This window comes from Podarcis bocagei (genome assembly GCF_964188305.1).
Source record: "Podarcis bocagei genome assembly, chromosome: 3".
NCBI lineage: Eukaryota > Metazoa > Chordata > Lepidosauria > Squamata > Lacertidae > Podarcis > Podarcis bocagei.
The window spans coordinates 110,230,805-110,247,422 of NC_138127.1; the positions used below are offsets into that span (position 1 = coordinate 110,230,805).

Below are 16,618 nucleotides of genomic sequence, written 5' to 3' on the forward strand. Positions count from 1 at the left end.
GAAAGAACTGTCATTGTCCAGGAGAGGTTGTAGATCTCTGATGATGCGTTGTACTGTTTTAACTTGGGAGCTGTATGTGATGACTAGAGGTGTTCTGTTATTTTCTTTTTTGGGTCTGTCTTGCAGCAAGTTCTCTCTGGGTATCAGTCTGGCTCTGTTGATCTGTTGTCTAACTTCATCTGCTGGGTATTTTAGTTCTGAGAAGGTTTGCTGTAGATCCCTTAGGTGAGAGTCTCTGTCTGTAGAATTGGAACAGATGCGGCTGTAACGTAGTGCCTGGCTATATACAATGGACTGTTTGGTATGTTTGGGATGGTAGCTAGAGGCATGTAGATATGTTTGTCGGTCAGTTGGTTTGCGGTATAAGGTGGTATAAGGTGGTAGGCAGCATGTAGCTCAGTTGGTAGAGCATGAGACTCTTGATCTCAGGGCTGCGAGTTTGAGCCCCACGTTGGGGGAAAAGCTTCCTTCATTGCAGGAGATTGGACTAGATGATCCCCGTGGTTCTTTCCAACTCTACTGTTCTATTATGATGACTAGAAGCCTCTGAAAACCTTATTTTCTGTGGAGAGTGTATTCACTTATGGTCTCTGTGTGTGGTTTGGGAGCTGCACGATCAGGGAATAAACAATGCTGTCCAATGTTACGGAAATTACAGGGGGGGCACATCTTTAAAGTTAAATATTACAAATATTATGCCTGAATATATCCTTCCAACTTGACAGCTCAGGGAAGTCACCTAACTTTAAAAATAATATAAAATCATCTCCTTTCCCAGTTCCCCCCATTCCAAAGCTATTTTCCCCTGGCAAAAGGACTCCAGGAAGTTCTCAGAGGTGACAATTGCTGGGCTCATTGTTAGCCAAAGGAAGCCAAATCTCATCACCTCAGGCTCCAGACATGCAAAGGAACTTCTACTGTACTTTTGGGTGGTGGGTACTTAAGACATATTTATCTATGCTAATCTTATACCTGAGTCTTGCCCTGTCATGTCTGCTTATGCTAATCTTGTACCAAGGACTTGTCTGGACATGTTTGCCAAGGTTAACCCCTCCCCTTCGAACTGTATTCTGGGATGTGGTGGGAAAGTTTTAAAAGTCCTCGTCACCCCATCCTCGGGGTTCAAAATTCCTCTTTGAACCTGTTGTGCAACAGACTTTGGTCTACAGCTATTTGCTCCGGTTGGCTGGACTCCTTCCTTTATTCTGCAGGGACCCGCGGGCTCTGCCCGACCAGCTGGGAGACTGAGCAGCCTTGCACCTAGATTTTTTTTTAACACCAGGGTTGTCAAGACTGCGGAGAGAATAATTGGGTGCACTCTTCCCACCTTGGATCAAATCTATGCTTCCAGGTGCCATAAGAAAGCTGCAGAGATAGCGCAGGATAGTACGCACCCCGGAAATGATCTCTTTCAGCTTCTGCCTTCTGGAAGAAGGTCCAGGGTTATAAAGACTAGGACCAGCCACCTGAGAAACAGTTTCTACCCAAATGCAATTCTGGTTCTAAACGCAGCGTAAGGAGTCTCTATAGTATATTGTATTTTAAAATGGGGTTTCAGAGTTTTTAGGGGTTTTTGAATGTTTTATGTAGATTTTCAATTTCATTGCTCTGTATGGGACAATAACAATAACGGTATCATATATATTGTATATTGTATATTCATGTTTTGCCAGATGGGCTCATGAATGGGCTGAGGCTCAGAGAGCTTTCCCGTCAAATTTGCTCGAGAGAACTCTGTGACATCATTTCCTTTGTCTGCTTTGGCAGGAAGCTGTAACACTACATCCTTCCTTCCCTTTTTCCCCCCATAATATTTATTAGGTTTTTACAGTAGAAAAATTTAGAAAAATACAAAGACAAAAAAGATACAAAATTACAAAATACAAAAATACGAACATTAAACATGAAAAAAAGAAAAAACACATATAAAGACAAACAAAAATTCCCTCTTTCTTAATTTCTCATCTTTAGTTAACTTATTTTCCTGACTTCCTCACGTCTTCCATTTTTGTATCCCTTTTAAAAATTAATTCAGCAAATTCATGTCCTATTAGTTTATCTGTTATTAATCCCATCTTACATTTAACCTTGTTGCTAGAACCCCTGCAATTCATTTCAATGTCATCAGCATTCAGAAATTTTACAATATTTCTGCAAATAAATTTTAAATTTCCTCCAATCTTCTTCCACCAACTCTTCTCCCTGGTCTTGGATCCTGCCAGTCCACTACATCCTTCCTTCCTGCCTGGTCAGCCTCTTCTTTCTTCATCATGTTTTCAAGCTGACCACACAGGCATGTCTGAACTCTGCAGTTCAGACACCATTTTTGAATGAAGAAGAAGAAATAAAAATTTGTAATAATATGTGTACCTTGCCCATCTGACCTGGGTTGCCCCAGCCACTCCGGGCACCTTCCAACGTATATAAAAACATAAAAAAACATTGCACAATAAAAAAGCTTCCCTATACGGGGCTGCCTATTTTTTACTTTTAGAACTTAGGTAATAGTTATAAAACTGCCTACATTTTGCTACTGTAACTGCTGTTTCAAGACCCAGATTATGTAAGTAAATACTACTTTTACTTCTTCACCAAACAATATGTGTGTGTGAATGACTGGCAGAATCCGAGACCAGGGAGAAGAGCTCGTGGAAGAAGATTGGAGGAAATTTAAAATTTATTTACAGAAACATTGTAAAATTTTTGAATGCTGATGACGTTGAAATGAACTGAAGGGGTTCTAGTAACAAGGTAAAGTGTAAGATGGGACTGATAATAGATAAGTTAAATTGGATATGAATTTGCTGAACCAAATTTTAAAAAAGGGATACAAAAAAGGGAGGCGTGAGGAAGTCAGGAAAATAAGTTAACTAAAGATGAGAATTTTAAAAAGAGGGAGTTTTATTTTTATGTGTTTTCTTTCCCCCCTTTTTTCTTTTCCCTTTTGTGTTTAATGTTTGTATTTTTGTATTTTGTGATTTTGTATTTTTCTGTTTTTGTACTTTTTCTGAATTACTTTATTGATAAAACTTAATAAAATATTAATTAAAAAACAAAACAAACAATATGTGTGTGTGTGTCAAAATAAAAAAATAAAAAATAAAAAGTCTGGTAGCACCTTAGAGACCAACTATTTGTTTGTTCTGGGTATAAGCTTTCGTGTGCATGCACACTTCTTCAGATACGTGTGTGTGTGTGTGTGTTAAGGCAGATGGTGCACCAGGGATGGTTCCCCATGAAAGAGAGACGGTAAGCAGCTTACCTGGTAGTCCATAGGCCTGCCAGCGCTGGGCTCCATTTTAATATCTGGCTTGGATCTGGAAAAGGGAATGATCACAGTCAGAAAAGTGCTCAGCACAGTTCACAAGCACTATCTCAGTAAGCTGCACAAGAGCCCTAGAAGTTAGGTCAGCACTATGTTTGCCAGATAGAAGTTGAGGGTGGGCAGCTTTCCCCTCGACATCAGAATTCCATATATGAATTGTGCTCTGCTTAGCAGGTTCTGGAAAAGAGAAGATCTTTTTCCCCTAGTGATGCACATCCTACTTCTCCTGGAGCAAGCTTGTTTTCTCCTGCTCTGGAGGGTAGGACTCGAACCCGTGGCTTCAAGCTACAAGAAAGGAGATTCCCACTAAACATCAGGAAGAACTTTCTTCTTATTCTTATTCTTATTATTAAATTTTATTAAACATAATTATTACAAAATACAAGCAAAATGCATACAAATACATACATACATTTTTCAGATAAGCACACATATATAAAAAAGAACAAAAAAGGAAAAAGGAAGAAAAGAAAAAAAGAAAAAGAAAAAATAAGAAGAAAAATTGGAAGAATTTCTTCCAAATTTATTCTACAAATACCTCAATAATAAAATTTCATTGATTGACTTCCATCCCTTATGCTGCACTTCCGATGTACCTTTTAAGGAAATTTGTATCTTTTATTCCGTATTTTCCCCATACAATCTCATACAAATATTCTAATCAATAAGTTTTCTAAGTCTTTCATAAATCTATTCTAAACACAACCAAGACCTTACACTTAATCCTTGTCTACATAAATAATCATTTAAACATTTCCATTGTTTCTGGATCCTTTGAGGAAGAACTTTCTGACGTTAAGAGCTGTCCGACCGTGGAACAGACTGCCACAAGAGGTGATGGACTCTCCTTCCTTGGAGGTTTTTAAGCAGCGGCTGGATGGCCGTCTGACAGGGATGCTTTGGCTGGGATTCCTGCAACGCGGGAGGTTGGACTAGATGCCTCTGGGGGTCCCTTCCAACTCTAGAATTCTATGATACCTACTGTATTTTTTGCTCCATAAGACTCACTTTTTCCCTCCTAAAAAGCAAGGGGAAATGCGTGCACGTCTTATGGAGCGAATGCAGGTGGGAGGAAGGCAGGAAAAGCCCCCAAGAACCACACACACGCTCCGTGTGGCTCTTGCGGGTTTTCCCCAGGAGGGAGAAGGGACTGACTGGCCGCGTCAGTCCCTTCTCCCTCCTCGTAGAAAAGCACGTGAGCTCCTTAAAGGGTGCGCGGTTTCTGCGGGCTTCTGCGGGAGGTGGGGGAATTCCCCTACCTCGTAGAAAAGCCCGCAGGAGCTTTAAAGAGCGTGTGGCTCTTGATGGCTTTTGTGGGAGGTGGGGGAAGGGACAGAGCCGCACTCCCTTTCACGAGCCCCATGGAGCATGTGTGCAGCTCTTGGGGGCTTCCCCCCCCCCAAGAGGGAGTGACGGGCTGTCCTTCTCTCTCCTTGGGAAAAGCCTGCAAGCGCTGCACACACGCTCCACGCGGCTCGTGAAAGGGAGCGCAGAGTCTGGGATGCACACAGGCTCTGCTCAGCGCTCCCTTTAAAAATATTTTTCCCCCTTGCATTCCCCTTCTAAAAACTAGGTGCATCTAATGGTCAGGTGCGTCTTATGGAGCGAAAAATATGCTGACTTTGATCCATCAATGTTAATGCCTAATCTGAGTAAAGGACAATTGACTACAAGCTTTGGACTCCGTCCCTCAGCCTGCCTTGCAAGCCTTCTCACCTCTTGTTGGAAACATTGGTGGTGACGGCTGTGACTGATGCCAGGGAGATGGTGTCTGGGTCCAGGCCGCCTCCCAGCCGCATCGCCTTCCGGTCCAGGTCTTCGGCTTCCAGGACTGCCGGTTCATCTGCCATGGAGAGAGACGCAAATTCATGGTTAAACCTCTTAATCTGAGCTCTATCGGTGGCTCCTCCTGGGATCTGTGGAGTATAAAGGCAGGGAGACATGGACTTCTCTGCCATTCCATTCATGCAATAGCTGTTGCTGGGAGGCTGCATCCATAGATGCAAAGAATTCAAGGGATATTTTGTTAAGTGTGATTGTTTAATTGCACCCTGGAATGCCTGTACGTATATTGCTGAAAGGGTTTAATATTGGAAACTTCTGTTGTTGTATACTAAAGCTAGAAAGCGCTCTCTAAGCTTCTAGCTGGGTGAATAATTAACTGTTGATGTTCTCTGTTCTTTCACGTGGGTGTTTAACCTTAGATCATATGATTAAGGTATTCAGTTGCAAATCTCCGTTTTGAAGGGAGTTGACTTTGGGTCTTTTGTTCCCAGGATAAATGAGAGGAAGATGTGCTAATGATTGTCTTCCAGAAGGAACAGCCTCAGGCTAATGAAATGCAGGCTAATGGATTCTGTGTAAGGAGAGAGAGAGAGAGAGAAAGACCTTTGATTCTTTACTGGACTTAACCGTCCAGGAGTTTTTTTTACCTTTACCTTACCGTACCTGTTTAGAGTTATATTATATTTCTAAGAAGAAGATGCTGAACCTATGCTGTGATAAGCATATATCTTATGGAACGGTTTGGATGCATCATTGATTGTTTTTGTACCTGTTTTGGAAACGTTCTTGTTAGTAAAGCTTGAATCATATTTATGGGTCTGGACAATATTTTCATCCCACATGGAGTCAGTGTTTATGCATCCAGTTTCTTCAAGCTGCACTATATTAATATCAGCAATATACTTTTCTCCTCGAACTGGACCCCTCAGATATGCAATGCAAACGGCCTCAGCGGTCACAATTCCCTGCCACCCAGAAGACCAGGAGGTGAGGGCGCAAAAGGTTACCTTGCTTCCTGTGGTGGTCATCTTTTTGACCACGTGCTTTGCCCAGCTTCATGGCTGAAAAGACGCCTTTCCCAGCTCTGTAAGAAGAGTAGGCAGAGTGTCAGTGTCGCTGCACCACTTTACAGCAGGAATCCCAAACACATACATACATACACAACAGGTCTTTGCCCCTAGGAGCTTACAATCTGAACTTTGACAGTGGGGAGAGCCAAGCAGAGAGAAGAAAGAGTAAGGAAAATGAGAGAGAATATAAGGAGATTTATTTATTATAAGAGCGCTTATAAACTGCCAACTCATCTATCTATCTATCTATCTATCTATCTATCTATCTATCTCATGGTGGGATGCAATAAAATAATCAAAACATTTTTAAAAATGCAGAACAAATGAGCTGTGCTAATTATCAACCCCCAAAGTTGGGATCACCTCCAAAGTTTTGCAGTCATTTTGCAGAACAAACCCTGCATTTTGCTGCACGTCCGAGACGGAGTAATTGATACATCAAATCCGGGTTCCTAGCCATCACCCCAAAATCCTGCACCGTCTGATTCACTCCAAACCTGTGCCAAAGTTTTGCGGAGCAAACCCATGTTTTGCAGTGCCCCAAAACTAAGCAATTAGCAAACTGGGGTTCCTGGATATCACACACATCCCCAATCCAACATTGCCTGATTTGCTCCAAACATGTGCCAAAGTTTTGCAAATGAATTGCAGGGCAAAGCCTGTGTTTGGAAGAGCCCCTCAAAACTGTCTGGCTGACCTAACCAGCATGGGGCAATACTAATTACCCCCAATCCAACACTGTCCAGTTTACTCCAAACCTGTGGCCAAGTGCTGCTGCAGTTTGGATGGTTAGATCAGCTGCGCCATTTTGGAGGCTTTGCAAAATGATTGCAAAATGGTGGAACAGGATCCCAGAATTTGGGGCTTGCTGTTAACACAGCTGAACAAATGACCAGCGCTGAACCCAGTGACTTCTCTCTCTCTATAAAAAAGCAATTGGTCAAACATACTTTCCCAGCAGAAGGCAAAATAGCAAAAGTGAAGGTGCCCGCTATATTGAATGCCTTCGTTTGTGCAGATACGAACGAATCTGAGGCCTTCTCCAGTTGATCATAGTGACCTGGACGGTGGATAAGGGACAAGATGCTTGGGCTGTGTTTGGGGATGAAGGATGGGGAGAGTTGAATGTGGAAACGATGAAAGGATTTGACAGTTGTGTTTATCCGAGTGGCATGGCAAGATATGGAGCGGAGGTTCCCTAAGGCTTCCTGCAAGAATTTCTTTCCTGTAATGATTTCACACGTCAGTCCTGTCCACACCCAGAGTTTCAGATCCAATGTAATTACTCAAATTCCCATTAGTATATGACTCTTCTTGGCCTTTGGACATTTATTTCCACTCCTGCTTCATGATCCTCTTGTAAGATACCGTATTTTTTGCTCTATAAGACTCACTTTTTCCCTCCTAAAAAGTAAGGGGAAATGTGTGTGCGTCTTATGGAGCGAATGCAGGCTGCGCAGCTATCCCAGAAGCCAGAACAGCAAGAGGGATTACTGCTTTCATTGCGCAGCGATCCCTCTTGCTGTTCTGGCTTCTGGGATTCAGATTTTTTTTTTCTTGTTTTCCTCCTCCAAAAACTAAGTGCGTCTTGTGGTCTGGTGCGTCTTATAGAGCGAAAAATACGGTATATCCTGGAGTCCCAGCCCTTAGCTCAGGCTTCCCCAAACATGGGGCCTGCAGGTGTTTCAGATTATACTACAACTCCCACCTGCCTGCCACGGTTTGGGTGCGGGGTCAAATTGGATGATGCCTTGAGTCCAGTCGTTGGGGTCCTGTACTCAGTGAGCGTTGGAATCTAAAGGAGGACTGCATTTCTGAATAGCTCAGTTGCGCAGAGCATGGTGCTGATAACGGCAAGGTTGCAGGTTCAATCCTTGTATGGGACAGATGCATATTCCTGCATTGCAGGGGGTTGGACTAGAAATCAGGGGTCAGCAAACCTTTTCAGCAGGGGGCCGGTCCACTGTCCCTCGGACCTTGTGGGGGGCCGGACTATATTTTGATGGGAGGGAAAGAATGAATTCCTATGCCCGACAAATAACCCAGAGATGCATTTTAAATAAAAGCACACATTTGATTCATGTCAAAACGCCAGGCAGGTCCCACAAATAACCCAGAGATGCATTTTAAATAAAAGGACACATTCTACTCATGTAAAAACACGCTGATTCCCAGGCCGTCCGCAGGCCGGATTTAGAAGGCGATTGGGCCGGATCCGGCCCCGGGGCCTTAGTTTGCCTACCCATGGACTAGATATTCCTTAGGGTCCTCTACAATACTATGATTGCTGAACTTGTCAAACAAGTTTCTTTGTAAGACAAGAACCTCAGTAGCCCTATAAGGGCCCACATCAGCTCCCAAAAGAACAAGCTAAGTTGCAGGAGTGCCAGACTCATGGTTGGACCTTTCCTCTACCTCCCTCGCCTCACCTAACAACAACAACAACAATATTTCTACCCCGCTCATCTGGCAGGGGTTCCCCAGCCACTCTGGGCAGCTTTCAACAGAACATTAAAAACAGAATAAAACTTCAAACATTCAAAAAAGGAGAGCCAGAGTTTTGGGGTGTGAACTAAAAGCTGGAAGCTGGAAACAGAGAGACCTGCTTGCTCTGTGCTGCATTCAAAGCTGTGGCCAATGGAGAAGCCAGTTTTTCTGGGGTGTCAATTCTGTGGACCATATACCACTGTACCTTGGTTCTCAAACACCTTGGGACTCAAACGCTTTGGTTCCCAAACACTGAAAACCTGGAAGTAAGTGTTCTGGTTTTGAACGTTTTTCAGAAGCCGAACCTCTAATGCGGCTGTCGGCTATTGTTTCTGGGGCGCCTGCACCAATCAGAAGCTGCGCCTTGGTTTCCGAACATTTCGAAAGTCAAACGGACTTCCGGAACGGATTAAGTTTGGCACTTTTGTTTTTGCTATTTATTTTGCATTTTCTAAGGGGAAGGGGAAGAGATGATTTTGCGCAGCCTGGCCCCTACACTCTGGATTTCTTTATACATAAATAAATAAATGTCCGGAATCTGAAACACGAGACCTGCTTACAGGCACCCGGCTGGCGCATAATGAAAAGCTAATTAACGGATGAATAATTAACATTCCTTTTAAATCAGAGAAGTGGGGTGGGGGGATCATTTGCTAGGATGAGGGGGGAAGGGAGGAGATAGGGAGCATGTCATGAAATAAGGATTCTAGAGTGGAGGGTCCGGTTATTCCAGAGGCAAATGGAGAGGAGGGAAAGTTTTGGAAGGTCCCGGCTAAATTGTCCAGGCTAAATTCCAGATCTGCTCCTGTGGAAGGGCCATAGAGTATCTCCCTTCTATAGAACCCTCTTCCTGTAAGGCCAGGATGCTTCTCCTGGGCTCACAGCCTCTGGCTGTGGAGGGACAACATTGCCATTGTGGCTAGTGGCCACAGATAGCCCTCAAGGGCAGAACAGGCGGATGATCACAAGCGGTCTGTTACAACGGCTGTGCAGGCGGATGAAGGCTGCAGCAGATGAGAATCTACCTGCCTTCGTGATACTCATGCCCAGTGGCGTAGCATGGGTTGTCAGCACCCGGGGCAAGGCAAGTAATTTGCGCCCCCTAACCCGTGGATTTGCGCCCCCTAACCCGTGGATTTGCGCCCCTAACCCTCAGATGTTGCGCCTGGTGCGGCTGGCCCCCCTGCACCCCCATGCTACGCCACTGCTCATGCCATCGGAATAGAGCCTCACTTCAAAGACAGTGGTGAGTGTGCATGGTTCTCCACGCATGAAACAAATTCACCCACAGGCACCTTCTGAAAACCCATCCCTCCTCCATGAAAGGTAAAGGTTAAAGGACCCCTGAGAGTTAAGTCCAGCCGTGAATAACTCTGGGGTTGCGGCACTCATCTCGCTTTACCGGCCGAGGGAGCCGACGTTTGTCTACAGACAATTTTCCCGGGTCATGTGGCCAACATGACTAAGACTCTTCTGGCGAAACCAGAGCAGTGCACGGAAATGCCGTTTACCTTCCCGCCGGAGCGGTACCTATTTATCTACTTGCACTTTGACGTGCTTTCAAACTGCTAGGGTGGCAGGAGCAGGGACCCAACAACGGGAGCTCACCCCATCATGGGGATTCGAACCACCGACCTTCTAATCAGCAAGTCCTAGGCTCTGTGGTTTAGACCACAGCGCCACCCGCGTCCCCATGAATTTGTCTAACCCTCTTTAAAAATCCATCGCTGCTTGCACATCACTTCTTTCCCTGGGAGACTGGGCAACGGAGGCAGCCGTCAAATGCTGGTATAGTCACCCGAGAAGACTGTACCATGAGTCCCCATGAACAGCTGAGTCCTTTGTTCACACACACACAAGCACAAACACTCAAGGTCAACACTCCAGCAAATAGACGCCGCCTCCAGCGATGCACCCCTTTCCCCCTAGATTTGAGTTCTTGTTTTCTGGGTCAAGATCAGCGATTTGCTGGTATTAAAAGCACTCCCAAGAAACTAGTCCTCTTTAGCACGTTCCTCTTGCATGTTTCTGATGTCCAGACACTGAATAATAAAAAATGCAGTGCTCCTGTCCACCCACCCACCCAGACGCGTTAATCTTGCCCATGACCCTGCTATGGGTGGCACCTTGCATTCATTACCCGCCCCCCAACAAAACCAGAGATAAACAAACCAATCACCTACCTGTGTCCCAGGTAAGAGAGACTCTACATGTGTCTCGCGACTACCATCCCAGCAGAGGACAGGGGGCTTGGGATGGGGGGAGAAAGAGAGAGCAGGGCAGCTCGTCTCAGGGTGGGAGAACCCGCCGTCCACTCCCACCCTTTCCCCGGCCCCTCGAGCGGCCTCAAACCCAGGCCCCGCTGCCCCCCATTTTCGTCTGGCGAGGGGAGCAGAGTGGCGCTGATGCTCAGCTACTGGCTCTGGCAGTGAACTGACACCGTCGCCTTCGTGAATATTGGATGAGAACATCCGAGACAGAACGGGACGCTCGGAGCGGCCGCCATACGAGGTGCCGCTGGAGAGGTTGGTCGGGGTGCCCACTCTGGATCTTGCCCCAAAGTTAGCTTCTGTGATTTGGTCCCTTGGCTAGGCCTTGGGCTCTCTTCACTCTCTGCTAGCCCTCTGGGCTCATGTTTTCTGGGGTGCAGGGGAAAGAAAGAACCTCTGAGCGCCTCTTTCTCCAGCAATTCCAGATGGACTCGTCCAGGATCCGATTACAGCCTGCGGATGAATTATTCAGGCTTTATCTGCCTTTATAATAGCGGAGAAGGTGTGCGGCAGAGACGAGAGGATGAACGCCGAAAAGGCGTACAGTCAAGGCGACAAGGAGTTGGCTCAGAGACCGGCGGCTGGGTATGTTCCTGGTTATTGGGAAGGAGCCCATAGCTCAGAAGGACCCAGGCTGCTCCGGTGGAAAGAGGCTTGTTGGCCGGAGGAAAAGCGAGTCCAAGGCAGCGTGGCAAAAGTTTGTGAAATTAAGCACAGCACTCAGATAGTGGGTACAGCGAAGATGGTCTCTCTCTCTCTCTGGTAGCACTAGAATTCATGATCATCGAAGGAAGCCAAATATTGGCAGAACCGAGGCAGATTTTAGAAAAGGGCTCCAACACGTAGCACAGAGTCGAACTGCGGAACTCACTGCCACAGTGGTGGCCAGCAACTTGAATGGCTTTAAAAGAGGATTAGGCAGATCTGTGGAGGAAAAGAGGGCTCTCAATGACTATGTTCTGCTTCCACAGCTGGAGACAGTTAATTCTGGAAACCCCAGAAGGGGAGAAGGATCTTGGTCTTGCATCCTGCTTGCTGGTTTCATATTACGGGCAGAGCATCGCCATCCTGGCTAGTAGTCGTCAATAGCCCTCTCTTCCTCCATGAATTTATTCAATCCTCTTTCAAAGCCATCTAGACTGTGAGCTGGCTCCTGTGGCAGTGAGTTCCATAGTTCCACTATGCACTGCGTGATGAAGTCCTTTGAAGTACGTTTCCGAGCACAATTCAAAGTGTTGGTCCTGACATTTAAAGCCCTAAATGGCCTCGGTCCAGTATACCTGAAGGAGCGTCTCCACCCCTATCATTCTGCCTGGACACTGAGGTCCAGCTCTGAGGGCCTTCTGGCGGTTCCCTCACTGCGAGAAGCAAAGCTACAGGGAACCAGGCAGAGGGCCTTCTCGGTGGTGGCACCCGCCCTGTGGAATGCCCCCCCCATCAAATGTCAAGGAGATAAAGAACTACATAACTTTTAGAAGACATCTGAAGAAGAAGAAGAAGAAGAGTTTGGATTTGATATCCCGCCTTTCTCTCCCTTTTAAGGAGTCTCAAAGCGGCTAACATTCTCCTTTCCCTTCCTCCCCCACAACAAACACTCTGTGAGGTGAGTGGGGCTGAGAGACTTCAGAGAAGTGCGACTGGCCCAAGGTCACCCAGCAGCTGCATGTGGAGGAGCGGAGACGCGAACCCGGTTCCCCAGATTAGGAGTCTACCGCTCTTAACCACTACACCACACTGGCTCTCGGCTCTGCTCTGAAGGCAGCCCTGTTCAGGGAAGTTTTTAATGTGCGACATTTCAATGTATTTTTAATCTTTGTTGGAAGCCGCCCAGAGTGGCTGGGGAAACCCAGGGTACAAATAATATATTATTATTATTATTATTATTATTATTATTATTATTATTATTATTATTATCCATCCTGAATCTTCCAAATTTCCAGCTTTACTGGATGTAGCATTGGGAGAGAGAGAGAAAAAAGCTTAATTTTATAAACTCCTGTCTTCTGCCTCTTCCTCGCCTTTTCTCTAAACTAAAAAGTCCCAAATGCTGTAACCTGCCTTCATAGGGGAGAAAGTTTCTGTCGGAAAGTCAGCTACTTCAAAACAAAGAAGGCATCGCAGGGACAGAGAGAGAAATGTTAGATAGGAAGAGAAACTGCAACGATCGCGGCACCTACTTGTTTGATTTGTCTTTTCCTTTGCTGAGATGGGTGGACAGCCGTGCGGGATATGCCAAATTAAGCACAAGGAAAATGTGAGGGATTGTGCATAAGTACTAAGAAAATCAACCAAACACACACGATCTTTTCTATTACTTAAAAGAAAAAGAATTCCTGCTCTGTGTCCAAGGAGATCAAAGGACATGCATAGTTTCACACACAAAAAAATATCCATTTTATCCCCATAACACCCCTGTAAGGTAAGCAAGTTGAGCGGTGATTTGAACCCAGGTCTTCCCAATGAACATATCCAGGCATGGCAAGGGGTGGCTGGGGAGGACTGCCCTGTCCTCTGCCAACCTTTGCCACTTGCTGGCTTCTCTTAACAACCCATAATACTTTCTGGTGAGGGTTTTCTTCCCACTCATCAACCTGAAAAGGATATCCCCAGGTTATTCAGAGATGTGGTTGAAAAGACAGCAAACTGTAACACTGCAAACCAGGGACTAGAAACTTGAGTCGGGAGCTGAAAAGGGCAAGTTGCAATACCTGAACAAATGACGGTGTTTTTTCTCTTTCCCCTTTGCCTTATCTCTGAAAGGACACAAGCCACGTGGTTCAAAAAAACAAAATTACAAGAACAGAAAGCTTTGCCCAGACATCTGGATTTCCCAAACTGAACTGTACAATGCACACACACACCAAAAAACCATGCCTTGCCCCAGTTGGAAAACCACAGCAAACCCACACACAGCTTGGAGGTAGAATAGCCAGTAGCAAGATCACACAGGGAGAGGCTTGGAGAGACTTTCAGCAACTTTTTAGTGACAAAGGAAGTTGAAACATTCAGATTTCACAGCAAAATCTGGCAGCACCAGCCCTTTGGAACTCCCTGCCTATTGATATCAGGCAAGAACCTTCACTGGACTCCATTTGGCACCTGCTGCAAACATTCTGGTGCAGGAAAGCGTACCCAGACGTCTAGAATGTTGATGTGACTTTTAATCTACCGTATTTTTCGCTCTATAGGACGCACCGGACCATAGGAGGGGGAGAACAGGAAAAAAAATATTCTCCCCCTCTCTGCTCAGTGCCCCTTCAGCGAAGCGGCAAGAGAAACGGAGCCCCTTCCATTTATCCTCCCGCTTGGCTGAAGGGGCGCTGAGCAGCCCTCCCTCTCTGCTGAAGCCAGGAGAGTCTTGCTCTCCCAGCTTCCCCAAAAGGAAACCGAAGCCTTTGGAGCACAGCGCAAGTTCCCGCTGCGCTCCAAAGGCTTCAGGCAGCTATCCCTGAAGCCTGGAGAGCGAGAGGGGTTGGTGCGCACCGACCCCTCTCGCTCTCCAGGCTTCAGCGAAAGCAATGTGTAGCCTCCGGAGCACGGAGGGAGCGCTCCCTCTGCGCTTTGGAGGCTTCACGTTGCTATCGCTGAAGCCAAGGAGCCTGTATTCGCTCCATAGGATGCACACACATTTCCCCTTAATTTTTGGAGGGGGAAAAGTGCGTCCTATAGAGCGAAAAATACGGTATTTTTATTTTTTCCTTTCAAAGGCCTTGAATTCTTGCTGTCAATTTTTCCTATAGTCCAGTCCCTTTCTTTTGTAAACGGCTTTGGGTTTTGTGTTGCTTTCCCATTCGAGCGCTGCATAAATTTTATGGAATAATGAAATCAAATACATGAATTACGCAAATGAACAGTCTTGGCACAGCTTCGTTCGTTTCGCCGAATTTTTTCTCCAGCCTGATCTAGACGGAGCAAGGTTCTCAACTTCCCCTCCTGTCTGTCACATATTTGCTCCCCACATTTGCCACGAGCTGCTGAGCATGGCAGGGGCAACTCTCCCTTTGCGCCAGCCACCGGGAGCTGAGGAGGAGGGCAGGGGTTTACCCCCATAAGTGCCCTGGGGGTTTTGGGAGTCCCATGAAGCCCTGATTGAGGTCAGAAGCTACCGTCAATCATTCTCCCATCAGGACAGCAGGGAGCAGAAACGCTGGCTATCTACCCAGGCCAGCTCTAAACATCCAGGGTCCCTAGTCATTAAAATCTCCCCCTAATCATTTAACCCACGGGTAGGCAACCTAAGGCCCAGGGGCTGGATTCGGCCCAATCGCCTTCTAAATCCGGCCCGCGGACGGTCCGGGAATCAACGTGTTTTTACACGAGTAGAATGTGTCCTTTTATTTAAAATGCACCTCTGGGTTATTTGTGGGGCCTGCCTGGTGTTTTTCCATGAGTAGAAAGTGTGCTTTTATTTAAAATACATCTCTGGGTTATTTGCGGGGTCTGCCTGGTGTTTTTCCATGAGCACAATGTGCCCTTTTATTTAAAATGCATATCTGGGTTATTTGTGGGGCCTGCCTGGTGTTTTCACATGAGTAGAATGTGCCCTTTTATTTAAAATGCATCTCTGGGTTATTTGTGGGGCTTGCCTGGTGTTTTTACATGAGTCGAATGTGTGAACGAATTACTATGCCTCACAAATAACCCAGAGATGCATTTTAAATAAAAGGACACATTCTGCTCACGTAAAAACACCAGGCAGGCCCCACAAATAACCCAGAGATGCATCTACTCACGTAAAAACACACTGATTCCTGACCGTCCACGGGCCGGATTGAGAAGGCGATTGGGCCAGATCCGTCCCCCGGGCCTTAGTTTGCCTACCCATGGACTAGACGGCTTTCTCGGCCCCTTCCAACTCTACCATTCTGTGATTTTGTCAGATTAATTAGACAAACCCGTTTAATTTGGGAGGAATGTGCAATTCATCGCTACTGTTTCGAATTGTGCTGTGCTCCTATCTTCCTTGGTAGGGATTCAAGCTGCTCTTCTGAATGATGCTTTTTACAGGTTAGGGGGCACTAAGGATGCCTTCATGGGACTAAGGGGCTGGTGTCCCCTCAGAAGGTTTGGGGACCACTAGCGTACCTCAAGCACAGAGCTGGTATCTAGAACGCACATATGTGTATGGACATGCGCACACATGCACACAGAGGCGCGCACACAATGTCCAGTGCTGAAGAAAGAGAGGGAAGAAGCCACAGCCAAAGAAGATTGGCAAAACAAACCAATGAACTATGTGGGACGTAGTACACAATTTGAAACCCAAGAAAGAAAAGGACGTTGTTGTTTGTAAAAAGGGGGGAAATGTTTAAGGCATATATTGCAAGCTTTGTGTATATGTTTCTACATTAGTCGAACTTCTAAAGGTCACTTGTAACAACATGAATAAGATTTTAAAATTGGATTGTTAAGAATATAAGACTCCATAAAGGTAAAGGGACCCCTGACCGTTAGGTCCAGTCGTGGCCGACTCTGGGGTTGCGGTGCTCATCTCGCTTTATTGGCCAAGGGAGCCGGCGTACAGTTTCCGGATCATGTGGACAGCATGACTAAGCCACTTCTGGCGAACCAGAGCAGCGCACGGAAACGCCGTTTACCTTCCCGCCGGAGTGGTACCTATTTATCTACTTGCACTTTGACGTGCTTTCGAACTGCTAGGTTGGCAGGAGCAGGGACCGAGC

General features: G+C 46.1%; 1 protein-coding gene across 17 annotated transcripts in view; it reads right to left on the reverse strand.

The window, feature by feature from the left end:
- Positions 1 to 16,618, reverse strand: part of OTOF (otoferlin) — a 218,315-nt gene that overhangs the window by 108,178 nt on the left and 93,519 nt on the right. For 13 of the 17 annotated variants that reach the window (XM_081188315.1, XM_081188324.1, XM_081188322.1 and 10 more), the window contains 5 exons: positions 13,646 to 13,690; positions 13,115 to 13,138; positions 6,118 to 6,194; positions 5,042 to 5,168; positions 3,263 to 3,317 (listed from right to left, as the gene is read on the reverse strand). In XM_081188315.1, the coding sequence (XP_081044441.1) occupies positions 3,263 to 3,317; positions 5,042 to 5,168; positions 6,118 to 6,194; positions 13,115 to 13,138; positions 13,646 to 13,690 (328 nt within the window). The remainder of the gene's footprint in view (positions 1 to 3,262; positions 3,318 to 5,041; positions 5,169 to 6,117; positions 6,195 to 13,114; positions 13,139 to 13,645; positions 13,691 to 16,618) is intronic. The other 4 variants (XM_081188314.1, XM_081188317.1, XM_081188318.1 and 1 more) reach the window with 2 other exon arrangements.